This window comes from Lepidochelys kempii, chromosome 2 (genome assembly GCF_965140285.1).
Source record: "Lepidochelys kempii isolate rLepKem1 chromosome 2, rLepKem1.hap1, whole genome shotgun sequence".
Lineage (NCBI taxonomy): Eukaryota > Metazoa > Chordata > Testudines > Cheloniidae > Lepidochelys > Lepidochelys kempii.
Genome location: NC_136381.1, coordinates 175,469,540 through 175,488,053, shown reverse-complemented (window position 1 = coordinate 175,488,053; position 18,514 = coordinate 175,469,540). Strand labels below are relative to the sequence as shown.

Here is an 18,514-nt window from a genome sequence, read left to right as displayed (position 1 = left end):
GACAGCAGTACATAAATCACAGAAAGAGTTGCTTTTTTTCCCTAACGCTGAAGGAAGAACTATATCAGAAAAAGAAAAACAATATTTGTAATAGAGGTGTGACACACAAGGGTGCTTGTAAGAGCCTGATCTTAAATTCCTGGCTCCTGAACATTTACCATATGCTGTCCTTAACTGTCCCTTATTAAGTCAACCATCATGGAGCAAGGCTTCAAAAGGTTAATACCCAAAACATGATTGAGGTCAGTAACCACAAACTAATGGTTCCCGTTACAGTATTATTCCTAAAACTACTCAGTTTCTTTCTCCTTCCTTGTAGAACTTCTACCTAGAGTTTTCTCCAACCCCTTCTGACCTTCGCTATGGACATAAAGACACTGTACATATCCAAGACAGATATTGGATACTAATCAAAGTAATGTGCCAACTGCTTATTAAGGAAGGTTTGGGGCTTACTGACCATTAGGAAGTCTCGTGTAATGAGAGGCAGCCTGTGTCAATATAGTCTGATTAAAAAAGCAGAAGGCCAGAGCCCCAGAATTTTGCTTATGATTATGTAAGAACTAATTTTTTTTTCTCCATTTAAAGGTTTTGTAGCCTTTCCTCATTAACGGCTCTTTCCATAGGCCCTGAATAGCTATACCTACCACTTCCCCCTCCCCCTCCAAAAAAGATTACCCAAACTTTGTACACTGAAAAGTTGAGCTAATAAAAACCTGCTTTTTTAATAAGTGTGAAATTTTTAACAGTTATCAATTCGGTCTGAAGCAATTTTATTTCTCCATATCTCAGTGTAACTTTGCTACTATGATAAACAGATGTACTGCAGTGCCACCTAGTGTCAAAATTCGAAGAAAGAAGAAAAGGAGTACTTGTGGCACCTTAGAGACTAACCAATTTATTTGAGCATGAGCTTTTGTGAGCTACAGCTCACTTCATCGGATGCATACCGTGGAAACTGCAGCAGACTTTATATGTACACAGAGAATATGAAACAATACCTCCTCCCACCCCACTGTCCTGCTGTTTCATATTCTCTGTGTATATATAAAGTCTGCTGCAGTTTCCACAGTATGCATCCGATGAAGTGAGCTGTAGCTCACGAAAGCTCATGCTCAAATAAATTGGTTAGTCTCTAAGGTGCCTCAAGTACTCCTTTTCTTTTTGCGAATACAGACTAACACGGCTGTTACTCTGAAAATTCGGAGAGAGTCATTTCACATGCACAGCTCTACATTAAAGGTGGGCAAAAGTGAATAAACAAACATATGCATTTGCTATGGCTGTGCATGCTGAAGTATCCATTTTCACATTCAGCTGTCATAACAGTGCACAGTTTTATATCTGCCAATTTGGAAACAAATGCACAGGTAAGTGAAAAATTATCCCAACAACAACTTAGGAGTAAGTAGTGATGAAAACTTCTCTCTTATATGATATTTAAGAAAAAGAAAAATCAATCTCAGTTCTGACAGGGTCATAACTCACTAGAAAGCATAGTATACCAGATCAAATTTTTTGAAAAAAAATCATAAATACCTTCCTGTGCCTAACCTAAAACAAAATATGTAACAGGTTCTACTGGATACTGAACAGATCACAGGCCACAAATTGCTGGAGATGCAGCTATGCACCTGCCTCATGGTTTGTCAACACACAGAGTTATTCTGGAATAGCTACTGTGGAATACTATTCTGGAACAAGCGTGTCCATATGTAGAGTTATTCTGGATTAGTTTTCTGCTTTAAATTCACAAACTTTCATGTGTAGACAAACCCCCACTATCACAGCCTTTGGTCCATGAGAACCAGACACCTGGATTATTATCTGCACATGTTCCTCAAAAGCACTAAACTATACCAATATCCCTTTCTTTTAAACCGTTCCTCTTTAGCCTCGATGAAGATGGCTCTTGTTTCATACAAGAGTGAGTTTTACTCATATCCTGGACAGAACCACACCCTCCCCCAGTCTCAGAGTGGAAATCAGATTTATCATCTACCATCATAGTGAGAGGGAGGGGGAAACATCTTCCAGTAAGTCTCAATCTGGACTTGTACTTCCCCATCTTGGGAAATGTGCAAAATATTTTCATGCCAGAGAAGGCACTTTATCATAACATGTTGGTACCTTTTTCTCCTTCTGACACTACCTCTCTACTTTCCTTTCTTCTATGCATCTTCCTCAGTTTTCATTTTGCACACATCAGTAATATTAACACATTATTAAAAACTAATAAATAAGGTGTTAGCTGAATGCTGTTAATTGCTGCACTCCTACACAATGCCATACCCTTTTTATTTTGTTGCTATTTTTTTTCTTAATAATGACATATTTAGGACTAAATTGAAACTTTATAATGTTTTTCTTTGAAGTTTGCCCATCCACTGTTGTTTGCTTAGAATGAATGATCGTTTTATTTTTTTAAAGAAACCACCATGACAATAAATATTTATTAGAACTAGCTGGAAAATTAGGTTTCCCCCCCAGGGAAAGTTTTGACTAAAATGAAAGGTGTTATACATACACACACACCCCATCCACACACACACATTTGCAATGGAACAAATCAAAAATGTTTTGGGGGTTTTCTATCATTGAAATTCTATGTGGAAAGCGGATAATTTTCATGAAAAATTTCATTGAGTCAAAACCCCAATTTTCCATTAAAAACAGTTTAAATGTAAAACTGCTGGTCAACTCTAATAATTAGTGGTCACAAGATGCTAGACACTGTCTGTAGCTATATATACAGGATGACACTTTCCCTGCCCCAGAGAATTTACAATATACTTCTTCCAATTCATTTTGTCTGTAATTTTGTATGCTGTGGTCTGTTTATATTAAAATATCTATATCTATGGGGAGAAAAGCTTTCTGAATAAAGGTAGAAAGAGTTTCATAACCAATTTGCTTTTCACTATTTATTCATGATGAATGTTTACTTCTGCACGGACTCAGCCAGAACACTGAAGTTAGATTAGTCAGTTTCATTGTAGCTCATCTACAGTTCCATCCTCACTCTCACTCTCTCCTGCTTTAGCACTGTGCGGATGTGATTATGTTTACTGAACTGCCAGGGCATATTTGTGTCCTAAAACTGTTGTCAATTGTACTTTTAAAAATGTATTGCTATGTACTCTCTGCTAAGCATCTTCCACTGTCATGGACATCAGTGGGAGTGGAGTGCACTCAGCATCTCACAAGATTCACGACAGTTGCAAAGGGTGCGGGAAGGTCAAAAGACAATGCGTTTTCACCCCCTGAGGACTCCACATCTACCACCACTTCCGCAGGACTTTATTGGCAGAGGTAAGCTGCAGAGTAGTTTGTTAAGACAAAAAAAAAAAAAGTAGATGTAGGTACATCTGTAAGCTTAAGACATGTTCAAAATAGATCTTCCATCATCCATAATGGAAAGGGAAAGTATTCAGGTATGAATTCCTCCAGCCAAGTCCCAGAGTAAAATTACCAGGAGTTTCTTTTACCCAGTCACATTGGTCATTTTCTAGAAGACTGTGATGGGGCACTCTACTGTACTCACTGCAGGTGGTGCCCCCTCCTGGTTGTTCTTGAGATTTAGTTCTGCACAGCCAATACCCCTTCCTGCACACTCTGTCACACTCTCTCTCTTTTGCCAAACTCTGTCTTTTGCCATCTGTGGCCCCTCTCTTGCTCCAGGAGCCGCTGCCTCCTTTTCGTGACTCTAGCCAGGTACCTCACCACATATCCCTCTTGCAGGGTACCAAAGTCCTTTCGCATGACTGGTCTCAGGCAGTCTTATTGGGCACTACCTGATCGATGATACCACTTCCCCAGTGGCCGGTAGGGGAACCCAGGCCTGGCCACTATTCCAGGTTCCAGTCTAGGAACCCTATATCTGGCTACTGTGGTTTCACTTAGACCCTATTGCGCCTTCCCTGGACTCCTTCCTACAGCTTTTGGTTCCCCCCACTCTGGGTGTACCAGCTCAAACCTCCTCCTCACAAGGAGTAACTATAGACTACTGAACCCCACAGCCTCAACACACCTCCCTTTTCCCAGGGAGTGACTGCAGCTCGCAGCAACTCTCAGCTTTACACAGGCCATTCCTGTTCCCATGCTCTCTGGCTCCTCCTCCAGGTGCAGCCTAGGGAGTTAATTGGCCCCTTAACCCTTCCAGGGCTTGTGTTGGATGGATGCTCCTTCACAAAGCTTCAGCCCCAATACACTCCAACTTCTTCAGGCAGCAATCAGTTAGCTTCAGAAACTTTGGTCCAGCCTAAGAGCCTCCAATTCTACTTTTCCTCCAAAGCTAGCTTGGGACTACCTCCTCTTTAGTTCCTCTAGCCGTAATGAGCATAATCAGAAGGATTCTCCCTCCACAAGCAATTAGCAGCTGCAGCATTTTTGCCATGGATTCTTTTTTCCCGTTGTAGATTCTAAACCTCTGCTTTATTTGCCTTGGCCTCAGCCATGTATAATTCATGAGAATTTTCAATGTTGCCAATTGTCACAATATTTGGTGTTTTTATTTAAAGTCTCAGCTCCTGGAGTCAAGTAATTATGTTCATTAAAAAAAAGTTTCTAGCATGTAAGGTAGCAGAGAAGAGCTTGAAACCATGAGCCAAGTGGACTCTAAATCTCAGAAATCAGAACACACAGAAAAGAATAAAGGTGTTATTTTAAAAAAAAAACCTCATGATTTTTAAGCCAATCTCATGAGTTTTGAGGCCAGACTCATGATTTTTGCGCTCTTGAAGTTGGAAATACTGGATTTTACACACCCAAATTTAGATTTAATTTTAAAAAATGGTTATGTCTTGATGCTGCAAGCTGCTCCGCATGAGTGGGCCCTTGTGCCTGCAAAGATATCAGCTGACATCAAAGGGGCTCTCCCTGCCCAGAGCAGCTTGCAGAATCATGTCCCCTTTCATGAACTCATGCAACTTAAGAGTTTATCCCGATCATGTGGCCTATACATCACAAGCAATGCACCCTTTAGTCATGCTCCCACCCACAAATTCCCTCTTCCTTTCAAAGCTCCACATCAAGACCCTGGCCTCCCTCTTCAGTAATAATTCCCTCCATCACCCATTTATCTGGAGGCTCCTCACCCAGCTGGTCATGGTCAGCTCTAATTTGCTACTCAAATCCCTCCCACAGATTTTCTGTTGGCTGGATGTTCAATGTCTTCTTTCCCTCATCCCTTTTTACAGGAACAATAATCAGAAGAGGAAGATTCCAAACCCTCCTCCCCTTCATAGACCGGTCTTTGAGAAAGTACCAGGGGGATCAAATAGACGTTGGCAGAGAGACAGATGTGCGAGCTCTATTTGCAGTTTATCTATTAGTGTAGCAATATTTAGGCTGATGAAGGAAGTGTCTTTGGGTTCTCTAACCCACTCTACAGCCCAATGACTGAGTACCTGAGGCACTCATGTTCAACTGGAGACGAGTATTCCAAATAGTTAATGTATACTTGTGCATGTGTCAAAACACTGCATGAGAAGTGCTTTAATCCTTTAAAAACTGTTTAGATGGAGAAATAAAAAATGATGGAAAAATTATGTTCATATTTGTGTTTTAATTTCACTTTAATGAAAACAGCAGTTGTACACGACCTCCAAATTTACACACTGCAGTGAGCGTGCATTGATTCCTGTGTTTGTTAATGTTTGCTGGGTTCCAGGACAAACTCAGACAATGGGTCAGAATTCTGAGTCTAGCCTGATTCAAAATAGTCCCAAATGGATTTTGCGAGAGGTCTTAATGAACTTGTTGCATGCTCTGGACCTTTTTGAGCTTTCAGTTGTTCCTCCATGGCTGTTGCCTGTTCCTCTATGTCTTTCTCCTGATCTATTTCCTGTTCTATACAGACCTTTTTATGAGTTTTCTCCCATTCCTCTAAGTCTTTGTCCTGAGCTCTTTCCAGGTCTTCACAAAACGTTTTATGAGTTATTTCATGTTCTTCTTGGGCCTCTTTCTGAGCTTCCTCCTGTTCCTCTGCAACCTTTTTCTGAGCTCTCTCATGTTCCTCCAGGGCCTCCTTCTGAGCTTTTTCTGGCTCATCCAGGACCCCTTTCTGAACTCTCTCCAGCTCCTCTAGGGAGTTTTTATGAGCTCTCTCCAGTTTCTCCAGAGCTTTCTGAGCCCTCTTCTGTTCCTCCAGGGCTTTCTTCTGAGCTTTCTCTTGTTTCTCCAGGACCCCTTTCTGAACTCTCTCCAGCTCCTCTAGGGAGTTTTTCTGAGCTCTCTCCAGTTTCTCCAGAGCTTTCTGAGCCCTCTTCTGTTCCTCCAGGGCTTTCTCCTGAGCTTTCTCTTGTTTCTCCAGGACCCCTTTCTGAACTCTCTCCAGCTCCTCTAGGGAGTTTTTCTGAGCTCTCTCCAGTTCCTCCAGAGCTTTCTGAGTCTTCTTCTGTTCCTCTAAGGCTTTCTTCTGAACTTTCTCTTGTTCCTCCAGGGCTTTCTTCTGAGCTTTCTCTTGTTCCTCTACTGCCTCTTTCTGAGCTCTCTCCAGTTCCTCCAGTGCCTTTTTCTGAGCTTTCTCTAGTTCCTCCAAGCCTTTTTGAGCCCTCTCCTGTTCCTCCAGGGCTTTCTTTTGAGCTCTCTCTTGTTCCTCCAGGGCCTTTTTCTGAGCTTTCTCCAGTTCCTCCAGGCCTTTTTGAGCCCTCTCCTGTTCCTCCAGGGCTTTCTTTTGAGCTCTCTCTTGTTCCTCCAGGGCCTTTTTCTGAGCTCTCTCCAGTTCCTCCAAGGTCTTTTTCTGAGTCCTCTCCAGTTCCTCCAAGGCCTTTTTAGCCCTTTTCTGTTCCTCTGTAGCCTTCTTCTGAGCTCTCTCTTGTTCATCTAGGGCCTCTTTCTGAGCTCTCACCAGTTCTTCCAGGGTTTTCTTGGCTCTTTCCTGTTCCTCTCTGGTCTTCTTCTGAGCTCTCTCTTTTTCCTCTAGGGTCTGCTGCTGAACTCTTGCCAGTTCCTCCAGGGCTTTCTGGGCTTTTTCCTGCTCCTCTATGGCCTTCTTTTGAGCTCTCTTCTGCTCCTCTATGGCCTTTCTCTGTTCTCTTTCCAGTACCTCTAGGGCCTTCTGAGCTCTCTTCTGCTCCTCTAGGGCAGCCTTCTGCGCTCTCTCTTGCTTCTTATGAGCTTTCTCCAGTTCTTCCATAGCCATATGAGCTTTCTTTTGTTCTGCCAAGGCCTTCTGCTGGGCTCTTTCATGTTCCTCCAGGCCTTTTTTCTGAGCAATCTCCAGCTCCTTCAGGGCCATCTTATGAGCTCTTGCCAGTTCCTCCAGGGCTTTCTCAGCCCTCTCCTTTTCCTCCTGGGATTTCTTCTGAGCTCTCTCCTGTTCTTTCAGGGCTGCCTTCTGAGTTTTTTCCTGTTCCTCTAAGACCTTCTTCTGAGCTCTTTCCAGTTCCTTCAGAGCCAGCTGTTGAGCTCTTTCCAGTTCTTCCAGAGCCTTCATCTGGGTTTTCTCCTGTTTTTCCAGCACCTTCTTCTGGGTCCTCTCCTGTTCTTCCAGCAACTTCTGCAGAGCTCTCTCCTCTTCCTCCAGCTCCATCTGCTGAGTTTTCAACTGTTCTTCCAGCTCAGTCTGCAACGCTATCAACTGTTCCTCCAGATCCATCTGCTTAACTGACTCTTGTTCTTGCAACACCTTCTGCTGAGCTCTCTCTTGTTCCTCCATTCGCTCCTGTTGATTGTCCTCCTGTTCTTTCAGCACTATCTGCTCAGCTGTCTCAGGTTCCTTCATGGTTTTCTCCTGTTCCTCTAGGGCTGCTTTCTCATAGATCTCCAGTTCTTCCAGGGCTTTCTGAGCACTCTCCTGATCCTCCAAGACTTTTTTTATCCTCTCTACCATCTCCTTAAATTCGTCTTCCTTGCACTTTTGCTCATACTTCCTCCAGTGGTGGGTGATTTTCTGGGCCCTTGGCTGCACCTCATTCAGCATTGCATTGGTCTCTTCATCATAATCCAGCTGACAGGCCAAGGACAGGTCCTTGGCAGCCTCCTGCCAGTAACCCAGGAGCCGAAGTGCTTTCCCTCGCCACTTGTAGGGCTGTGCGGAGTCAGGGTTGATATTTATGGCTCTGTCACAGTCTCTAATGGCAGCATTTGGCTTCTGCAACTGCACATAGACACTGGCTCGGTTGGCATATAAAATTGTAAGCCGTGGGTTCAGTTTGATGGCATCTGTGAACAAGTCAACAGCTCTCTGAAGTTCTCCTTTACCCACCGCATCAAAAGCCTCCCTCTTCTTTTCAATGGCCTGCTTCATCATTTCGTCTGTTACCTTCAGATTCTCATCGCCCATCTCTTGGGGCTCATCCTCATCAGGTTCAATCACTCCTTCATTATCGATCTCCAACTCACTCTCGGACTCCTCACTGGACTCTTCCTCACTCTCAGCTCTCCCCTGGGCCTTCAGCTGGAATTTCTCCTTGTCCCCATGGTCCACTGGCAGAGCTCCTTCTTGTTCTCTAGAGTATTTAAGATGTGCACCCCATTGTTCCCAGGAGGCCTGAAGCCTAACTCTTTCATGTTTCTGGGTACCCTGAGGCTTAGCTCTTTCCTCTTCTTGCCAGGCCTCAAGCTCACCTCTTTCCTGTTCCTCAGGTGTTTGAAGTTGAGCTCCCTCCCTCTCCTCGATGGCTTTCTTCATTCTCTCCAGGGCCTCCTTAAATCTCTTTTCTTTTTGCTTTTGCTCATATTTTCTCCAGTGGTGGGTGATTTTCTGGGCCCTTGGCTGCACCTCATTCAGCATGGCATTGGTCTCTTCATCATAATCCAGCTGACAGGCCAAGGACAGGTCCTCGGCAGCCTCCTGCCAGTAACCCAGGAGCCGAAGCGCTTTCCCTCGCCACTTGTAGGGCTGTGCGGAATCAGGGTTGATATTTATGGCTCTGTCACAGTCTCTAATGGCAGCATTTGGCTTCTGCAACTGCACATAGACACTGGCTCGGTTGGCATATAAAATTGTAAGCTGTGGGTTCAGTTTGATGGCATCTGTGAACAAGTCAACAGCTCTCTGAAGTTCTCCTTTACCCATTGCATCAAAAGCCTCCCTCTTCTTTTCAATGGCCTGCTTCATCATTTCGTCTGTTACCTTCAGATTCTCATCGCCCATCTCTTGGGGCTCATCCTTATCGGGTTCAATCACTCCTTCATTATCGATCTCCAACTCACTCTCATCACTATCGGATTCCTCACTGGACTCCTTCTCCCTCTGAGCTTTTTCCTGATCCCATGGGGCTGTCCTATCAGCTCTGCCTTTTGCCAGAGCCTTTTTCACTCTCTCCATTGTCTTCCCGTGCTTACATTTTTGCACATTTTTGTGTTCAGAGTTCTTCTGTGTTCTCACCTGCACTTCCTTTACCACATCACTGGCATCTTCATCATAACCCAGTTTGCAAGCTAAGGCCAGGTCACAGGCTGCTTCTTCCAAGAGCCCCAGGAGCTGGAGTGCTTTTCCTCGCAACTTGTAGGGCTGTGCTAAGTTAGGGTTGAGCTCTATGGCTCTGTTACAGTCGCTAATGGCAGCGTTTGGTTTCTGTAGGTACATGAAGACATTGGCTCTATTAGTATACGAGTTGGCAAGATATGGATTCAGCTTGATGGCATCTGAAAACAAGTCAATTGCTTTCTGAAGTTCACCTTTAGACAGGACACCAAAGGCCTCCCTATTCTTTTCATTAGCCTGCATCATCATCTCATCTGTTACCTGCAAGTTTTGGTCTCCCAACTCTTGGTGATCATCTTGGTCTGGTTCAATCACCTCCTCTGCATCAGTTTCCAAATCATTCACTTTGTTCCCAGCCTCTTTCAGGAGCTTATCTGCCTCTCTGACCATCTCACCTGCAGCTGTATGGCTTGAAGTGGGAGACATGGAATTTTCCAGGCTCACTACTGATTCCCGAAGGAAGCGGCGATCTTCAGAATTTATAAAGCCCTGATTCAATTTCACCAAGTCCTGCATCTCACTGTGAACTGCCCTAGGATTCATGGTGCCCATCCCAGGAGAGAGTATGGGACACAGTTTGGTCTCAATTGAGGAGGAAGGAAGGAAAAGAAGGAAAATGACTCACTATAGACAAGGATTTGGTTAATAAGTTAACATGAGGCCTCATGGCAAACGTCTTTGTTCCTTCTTCTCCCATTGTCCTGAATCCTCATACAAGGCTAAAAGTCATCCTCAGGGTCCTACTGACTTCATAAACTGTGATATTTTTTGTGATGTCATAAATCATGTCATCATTAGAATCCTGAGATGTGTTCTTAAAGTCATGTGCTACCAATGTTTTAAAAAGGAGTTCCCACAAAAATTTATCTCCTCAGACTATAATATATTTTGTCTATCAGGGGTATGTATGCTTCAGACAGAAGTGGGTACAAGACTGGGGAATTTATTCATTTGTCATCTCATTTGAACAAAAATTCTTTTTCACAACCATAGACAGAATCTGGCAAACAATCTTCTGTTATTAAGATGTGCTTTGCTGATATGTTATATTCCATTAATGAAAATATAATAACTATGTTGATATTATATCACAATGTTCAACTTGAGTACTCTGAAGTGGGGAATGGGAATGAAAATCTCAGGGTGAATGCGAGGGATATCCTCTAGGTCATTTTCCAAACATTTGGGAGAACTCGTCTATGCCAAAATTTTAAAAATTGCTCTTCAGAAGCATTTTGAAACAAATATTTCAGGAGGGATGATTGAGCTGCATTCAGACAAGCCAAGAACTCCACCAGAGTCACAGGAAACACCCCAATTTCACTTCAAAGGGCTCCTAAAGTTTTTTCTGCATGTCACTGCGATGTAAGCACCTTTACATAACTTTTTTTCATCAATTCAGGGTTGATGAGTCAGCCTCTGTGGATCTCTATCGCCTGTGACGCTGGCAAGCCAAGTGCCAGCTTATGCCGAAGTCCTCATGCCTCACTTGGATACTGACAAATACATAGCTAGAATTAGTCTGGCTCAGCTATATATTAGTATTGATGAATAGATATTAGAGTTATAAAATGTGCTTAGTATTTAGACTTTATTGAATGTTTCTAAGTTGCTGTATGCATTAATCTCCCTTATAGCACCCATATTGTGAGGTAATATTGGAGCATTTGCATTGTGATTCTCTCTAATTGTGTAAATCACTAGACAGGAAGGAGATATGAATTAGTATGAAACACTAGCTTTTAACAGAAGGTGTTATGTCCTGCCCAACAGAGAAGGCCCATGGACACCAGATGAACTATTGTGGAACATCTAAGGATAAAATATTTTGTTGATTGCTCTTCCCATCCCCCTGCTCCCCCAATGAAGAGGACATGTGGGTTAATTCCTCCCATCAGCTGAGCTGGCTGCTCAAACAAGGGGTGGGGGGATGGGATAAAAACCCCTAACAAGAAGAAATTGTCTGTACTGCATGGACTCTTTAGTGCAAAATTTTCTAGGCATAAGCAAAAGATCTCACGTGTTTAGCCTGGGTTAGCCCTAAGGGACATATAGGGCTTGCTTATTATAGAAGTTTCTATTACCTTTTGGAGCCTAAGACAGTAACTCATTTGTCTGTGTATGTTTACCTGCTTTAACCTTGTCAATAACTCTCATATTTCCTTTTCTTAGTTAAATCTTTAGATAGTTTATTATGAGATTGGCTACAAGGGTTGCTTTGATGCCACTGACCTGGGTTAAGTGACTGGTCCTTTGGGACTGGGAGTAGCCTGAATATTTTTGTGATTTTTGGGGTAAGGGACCATCTGTCACAAAGGCAAGCTTGCCTAGGTGACAAGATACATTGGACTACCCAAGGGGACTGTCTGTGACTCCATGATTACACTGTTATACTGCCTGAGGAGTTTACACTTGATACTTGATTGATGAAATCTAAGTACAGAGCTCACAGCCAATTTGGGGTTTGTGCCCTGCTCTTAACAGTTTGCCCGGAGGTTGGTACTCAAACTTTTGAGCCACTGCAGGACAGCTTCAGTAAGTTGGCCCTCCATGGTACAGTCCATTAGATATCAGACTTTCCTAGGTATTCACTTTGTGTCATTTCTTGAATTGGGTTCTGCTCTTGAAGTTCCAACGGTCTGGACTGGCATGATGGGGTGCTAGAGCAAGGAAATTTCTCAGCTGTAAGATCATTTCTCCAAATCCCTCTATGTCCCATGGCCAGGCCAAGATGAAATCCTGCCACTTCTTCCTCCACAACATATAAGAAATCTGTCCTTTCCTATCGATCTCGATGGCTTAAACTCTTGTCCATGCTCTCAGCATCCCAATTCTCAATTACCAACTCCTTCTCCTCCCCTCTGACCTTCTGGATATCCACCTCACCTCCTTGCCCCAAAGTCTTTGAATAATGAGGTTGCCAGAACCATCCTCACCAATTATTTACCTTTGAACTCCACTCACTGCCCACTGCATCATCTGGGCGTGGGAATATCCTTTATTGGACCAGCTTGTGTTGGTGAGAAAGTGAAGCTTTTGAGCTACACAAAGCTCTTCTTTCCCAGACCTCAAGACAAGCTCTGTGTAGCTCAAAAGTTTCTCTCTCTCACCAACTGAAGCTGGTCCAATGAAATATGTTACCTCATCCGCCTTGCCTCTCTAATATCCTGGGACCGACATGGCTACAACACAGCACACTGCACTATGTATCAAGTTCATACTTCTTGGTCTTGCATTTATAGCATTACATCCACACATCTACAGTGTGTACCTCAGACCTTGTCTTTTTCCAGGTTTCCCCAATACTCCCTTCAGCCAATGATGGCCTTTGTACATGGAGCTTCCACTCAAAACTTCCTCACCAAGCGACCACCCCTCTCTTCACTTAAATTGTTTCTTAGAATTTACTTCTGCCAGATCATCTACGTAGAGTCAATACACTTAAGACAAAAACCAACCAAAAAAGAAATGCGCAGTATAGCCCGGAATCAAGAATTAGCACAGGAACAATAGAAAAATTTACTATTCTAAACTATCAGAGCGGTAGACCCTTAATAAAATAAAATAAAAAATAAAATCAATTATCCTAAATATGCTATGCTAAACATGCTAATTCTGCACAGCTCTGGTACCGAGAAAAAATGTCTAGTGATTTCACCCTCAAAAAGGGGAATGAATAGAAACAAGGGATGAAAAACTAAAACACAAATTAGAATGTAACTATTACTGTAGTAAGTCTATGGTGCCACCTAGTGGAAAAAGGTGATTACTTTAAATGTACCAAACATTTAGATTATCTACGTAAGGGGTTCTCAAACTTCATTGCACCGCGACCCCCTTCTGACAATAAAAATTTCTACATGACCCCAAGAGGGGGGATTGAAGCCTGAACCTGTCCAAACCCCGCTGCCCCAGGCAGGGGGGCCAAAGCCAAAGGGCTTCAGACCCAGGCAGGGGGTCTGTAACTTGAGACCCGACACCCATGGCGGAAGCCCATGGGCTTCGGCCCTGGGTGGTGGGGTTGGGCCTTGGGCTTTGGTCCTGGGCCCCAGAAAGTCTAAGCCAGCCCCGGCGACCCATTAAAATGGGATTGCTACCCACTTTGGGGTCCTGACCCACAGTTTGAGAACCACTGATTTACGTGTACAATACAATCTCTAAATATATTTTTCTTAAAATGGTTGCAAGAAAAATGCAGAAGGAAACACCTCTGAAAATAAAAATTTATTTCATGTTACCACTTAATATTTTAAAGCAATAATAAGTTAAACAGATCTTCGATGGCCACCCTTAAATTTTGATATTTGTTCTTTTTTCTTTACCGTTTTCCTTAATCAAAGATGATAAAAATTGTCTAGGCAGACAGACTGAATATCTATCAGTCTGGCTACTATATGGTTCTTCATTCAGGTGCTGATTTTGAAGTGGCCTTAAGAAACCTGGGGAGATGATGCTGTTTGCAAAATACACATTTAACTCTTTGTGTATATAAAACAAAACAGGTGGGATTCTCCACTATGCTACGGCTCCTTTGCACTGCTCTGGTTGTGCAAGCTTTACTGACTTTCCTAAGAGGCTATGCCAGCCTAACCAACTATGTGGGAATTTCCCATCTATGGCAGCCCCAGATCGTTGAGAGCTGGATAGCAGCACTACACCGCCAGATCTTTCATCCCCCAGACTGCAGTGCATGTCTGGGGGAAAGCAGTTTGGCTGGTGTGTTGCCATGCCTTGGAAATGCCTGGTTGTGAGAATGGCCCATTGTGGTCATAGGCAGCTTAGTATAAATTACAACAGCCCTAAGGCTGCTCCACCTTACATCACAGGCCAAATTGATACTGGGTGGCCCCAAAACCAGGGAGTGGCATTAAAATATTGTAGTCAGCAGTATAGCCACCGACTCTGTGGGTGCTCTGGGGCTGGAGAACCCACAGAAAAAAATAGTGGATGCTTAGCACCCCCAGAATACCAGCCGATCTGGGGCGGAGCAGGGGGCAGAGCAGGGGAGGGAAGAGGTGGAGTGAGGGTGGGGGAAGGGGCAGAGCCTCGGGGAACAGCGGGGGTGGAGCACCCATCTGGAAAAATTAAAGTTGGTGTCTGTGGTGAGCAGGATCTAATCTGTCTAGGGCAGTGGATCTCAAGGGGCACCGCTTGTTCAGGGAAAGCCCCTGGTGGGCCGGACCGGTTTGTTTACCTGCCGTGTCCGCAGATTCGGCCGACCGCAGCTCCCACTGGCTGCCATTTGCCGCTCCAGGCCAATGGGGGCTGCGGGAAGCGGCGTGGGCCGAGGGACGTGTTGGCCGCCCTTCCCGCGGCAGGTGAACAAACTGGCCCGTCCCACCAGGGGCTTTCCCTGAACAAGCGGCATCCTTAGTTGAGAACCACTGGTCTAGGGCATTAGTAATGCACACATTACTGAAGTAGCAGGGCAACCTTGAATGATCCCAAGTGGTCAGAACCTCTGTTTTGTATTTCATCCAAAAGTTAGCACTTCCAACCATATTATTCCTCCTCTAACACTGTGCTGGGCAATGGTTCAGTAAAGACCCAGACAGAAGAATCCCATCTACTGAGTCAGAAACACCAAGTCTTCCAATACCCTTCCTAGAGGTCTCCTATCCTTCCACTGACTCTGCTTGACCCCAGTTTAGTTTATAAGATCTGACAGGATCATAGCCTGAGTTATTATGGCTGCATATTTATTACAATATTATCAACCTGTGGATGCATTGTAATCCATGCAACAAAAAAGTGATCACAGGTGTGATGAAAAATTCCTGAATTATCAAACTTTGCCAGTCACAAAGCTTATTCAATCAGATGCTGCTTTCCACTCAGATGATTAAGGAGCAGCATAAATATGTGTTTACATCAGGATCCATGTATATATAAAATAAAAATCAGGTACATATTGAATTATGGGGCTGTTACTTTATTTTGGACTTTGGAATTTTCAGTTGTTGATCACACACAACTGCAGATGAAATTAACAAAAGCAATGAGTGCTCAGCAATTCTGAAAATCCTGGCAACTAAATAAATGATTCAAGCCTCACTATTTTAGTTTGACAAACTGTAACAAGGACCCCTTGATGGAATTATGGCAGCAAAATTCACAACTGCCTGTTATTTATGCTCTATAAAGTGTCATCAATACCTGTTATTGCAGTAAAATGTGTCTGCTAGTATTGCAATGAGATTGTAAGCTCAGATGTAAATATAATTTTGTTTTTCTCTTGACAATGGCATAAAAGGTTAGAAACAAGAGTATTTTAAAATCAAATGTGATATAAATCCATTGTGTTGTTATAGAATTTGATATCTATATAAACAATAGAACTTTCATTTTCCGATGCATGTTTGAATGTATGCTTGTACTATTAAAGGTTTTCAAGAGATTTCATATATTACATTGCTCAATCTCCTGCATCAGTTTTGCACTAGTACTTCTTGTGTTTAATACTCACCCAAAAGCCAAGCTAGCTGAAGAGAGGACTCTTAACTGCATTAGCACCCAGGTCAGTCTCAGGCTCCTCAAGATTTTGGAAATATTAAATTCACACTCATCATGCCCAGATACTTTACACAGGTACCAGCCTAGTCACTCCCATGCTAACATTATATAGTTACATTATCTCATTTGCTAAGCCACTTCCATATTCATAACTTGATAGCTATTGCTACAATAGCTGGTGTAAAACTGGTAACAGGTTGATTGCTCTAGTGGGGAGTAAAATACATACAGTCTTACAGTGGAGTCACAGATGGTCCCCTTAGGCCCTCCAGACAAATTGGACTTTGTGATAAATGGTCACTTACACCAAAAATCACACTGTACATATTCAGGTTGCTCCCAGGACCAAGAGACCCGTCACTTACCCCAGATCAATTGGTATCCTAAAATGACTTTATAGCAATGACAACACCTGTAGCCAATCCTGTAATAAACCATCTAAAGGTTTATTAACTAGGAAAAAGAAATGAGAATTATTTACAGGCTAAAGCAAGCAAACATATACACATACATATGGGTTATCATCTAAACCCTAAGAGTTGTAGTGATCTGTCAATTCAAAGTGTCCTTCAGGGTGGATCCAGGAGCAGCCCCTTGGGATTTCTGACTTCAGTTTGGTGTCTCAAACCCTGTCAAAGTTCAAACGCTCAAAACGATGGAAAATTTCCCTGTGACTTAGTTTTATTTCCTTCATTTAGCTTCCAAGTCCACAGGATTAGCTTCCGTGCACATAGCATTTCCAAGGTGAGATAGGGCCATTAACCAATCCTTTGGATTGCGATGTTCCAGCTCATTTTGATAGTCTTTCTGGACTATCTCAAGTACTTCTCAAGTATTTTGAGAAAAACTAACATACAGGTGAACTGGTCTGGTCTCCAGCCATGAGTTTGTTAGTTCTTAGCTAATGCCTGCAGTCTTGGCAAGAGCTGACATCTGGTTTGCCAGCATCACATACACTAAAATGGAATCAGATGGATCAAAGAGAAGGTGTGTGACACCTTTAATCCCTGAATCAGTGATGTGAATCCAGCCCAAATCAGTGGTGACCACAAACTATTAGCTGATGCCCATTAGTTGATGTTTGTGGTGGAGTGAGCTGGTGCTGACAGTTCATTTTTCCACTAGACTGGTGCCCATATTACAAAAATGAATCCCACAAGTCACGGCCACTGGCACTCGTCACTCTCAAAAGAGAGGCCAAAGACTGAATGAGCATAGAAGACAAACTACCCTATCACTATGGTGGTGGCCTGTCCAGCTCTTGGTGAAGCACAGTGGAATGGTGTGGGGAAGCGGGAGCTACTTCAGACCTGCTCTGGGAAGACAGGATTTCTGTTTCTGAAGCTGTCAGACTGTCACCAACTCTAATTTCACACTATTAAAATGATATTGTCAAGGTTATCAGCACAATCATTTCCTCTGCCTTGACAGCAATCCCATGTGAGACTTCTTAACTTCCATATTCCTTAAGGCAAGTTTGATTCATAGATTCCAAGGCCAGAAGGGACCACTGTGATTATCTAGTCTGACCTCCTGTATAACACAGGCCTTAGAAGTTCCCTCAAAATAATTCCTGGAGCAGATCTTTTAGAAAAAAAACCCCAATCTTGATTTTAAAATTGCCAGTGATGGATAATCCACCACAACCCCCGATAATTTGTTCCAATGGTTAATTACTCTCACTGTTAAAAATGTATACCTTATTTCCAGACTGAATTTGTCTTGCTTCAATTTCTACCCATTGGATCATGTTACACCTTTCCCTGATAGATTGAAGATAAAGTGCCATTCTTTTCCCTTCCTTTCTTTTTGTTAAGGATTGATAAGCGTTGCAGCTGCATAAGGAATGTGGGGATTTAAAGGATACCTTTGTGTAAAGCAGTTTTATTTGCCCCGTCCCTTCCTTTTCCAGCTATATAAACGAGCTCGGGGTCATGGCCCCTTCCTTCCTTTCCTGCAAACTTCTGATTAAGGAAATTTGTGGCTGCAATTATTGCAAAGAAATGTATTTTCAAAGTAAACATTATTTGTAGAATATGTTAATGCAGTAAACAGTAATCGGGGTAGGAATAATTATATTCAGTGTATAGTTATTAATCGTCATTCTATGGGCATTCATATTACTAAATAAGGGTTTTGGGGATGTTGTAGTGAAAGTAAATATTTACATATTGATTTAAATAAAAGAGCATGATGTGATTAAGTCAGTTCTTACTCGACAATTGGGTCAAGGGGAACAAGTACCGCAATAATGAAGCCCGTCTACTCAATGCGCCTCTGGGTCCTCCTGCTCATTCTTCTAACATCTGGCATCAAGAACAGGATCCCAGCCTGATCGCCATGTCTCACTATGGATTCGATGAGTAAGTTGAACGGGCCCTTTCCTGCAACCTTGGTTAAGGAGTTTATTAATAAACTGATGGGGAAATGGGGGATGCCTTATGCGGCTCATCCCCCCCCCCCCGGGATTGTCAGGATTGACGAGCCATCCAGGGGTGGATGGAAGCTTCCCTGGCGTCCAAGTGCTCCTTTTTGTTGCAGGCTCTATGTGAGGGTCTGTCAGGTTTA

At 43.1% G+C, this 18,514-nt stretch overlaps 1 protein-coding gene across 1 annotated transcript; it reads right to left on the bottom strand.

Moving 5' to 3' along the window:
• Positions 1 to 5,704: 5,704 nt before the first annotated feature.
• LOC140905996 (uncharacterized) lies at positions 5,705 to 9,985 on the bottom strand. The gene is made up of 2 exons (XM_073329483.2): positions 6,425 to 9,985; positions 5,705 to 6,391 (listed from the first exon to the last, which is right to left on the bottom strand). The coding sequence occupies exons 1-2, from the start codon at positions 9,983 to 9,985 to the stop codon at positions 5,705 to 5,707; spliced, it is 4,248 nt and encodes a 1,415-aa protein (XP_073185584.2).
• Positions 9,986 to 18,514: the final 8,529 nt, after the last annotated feature.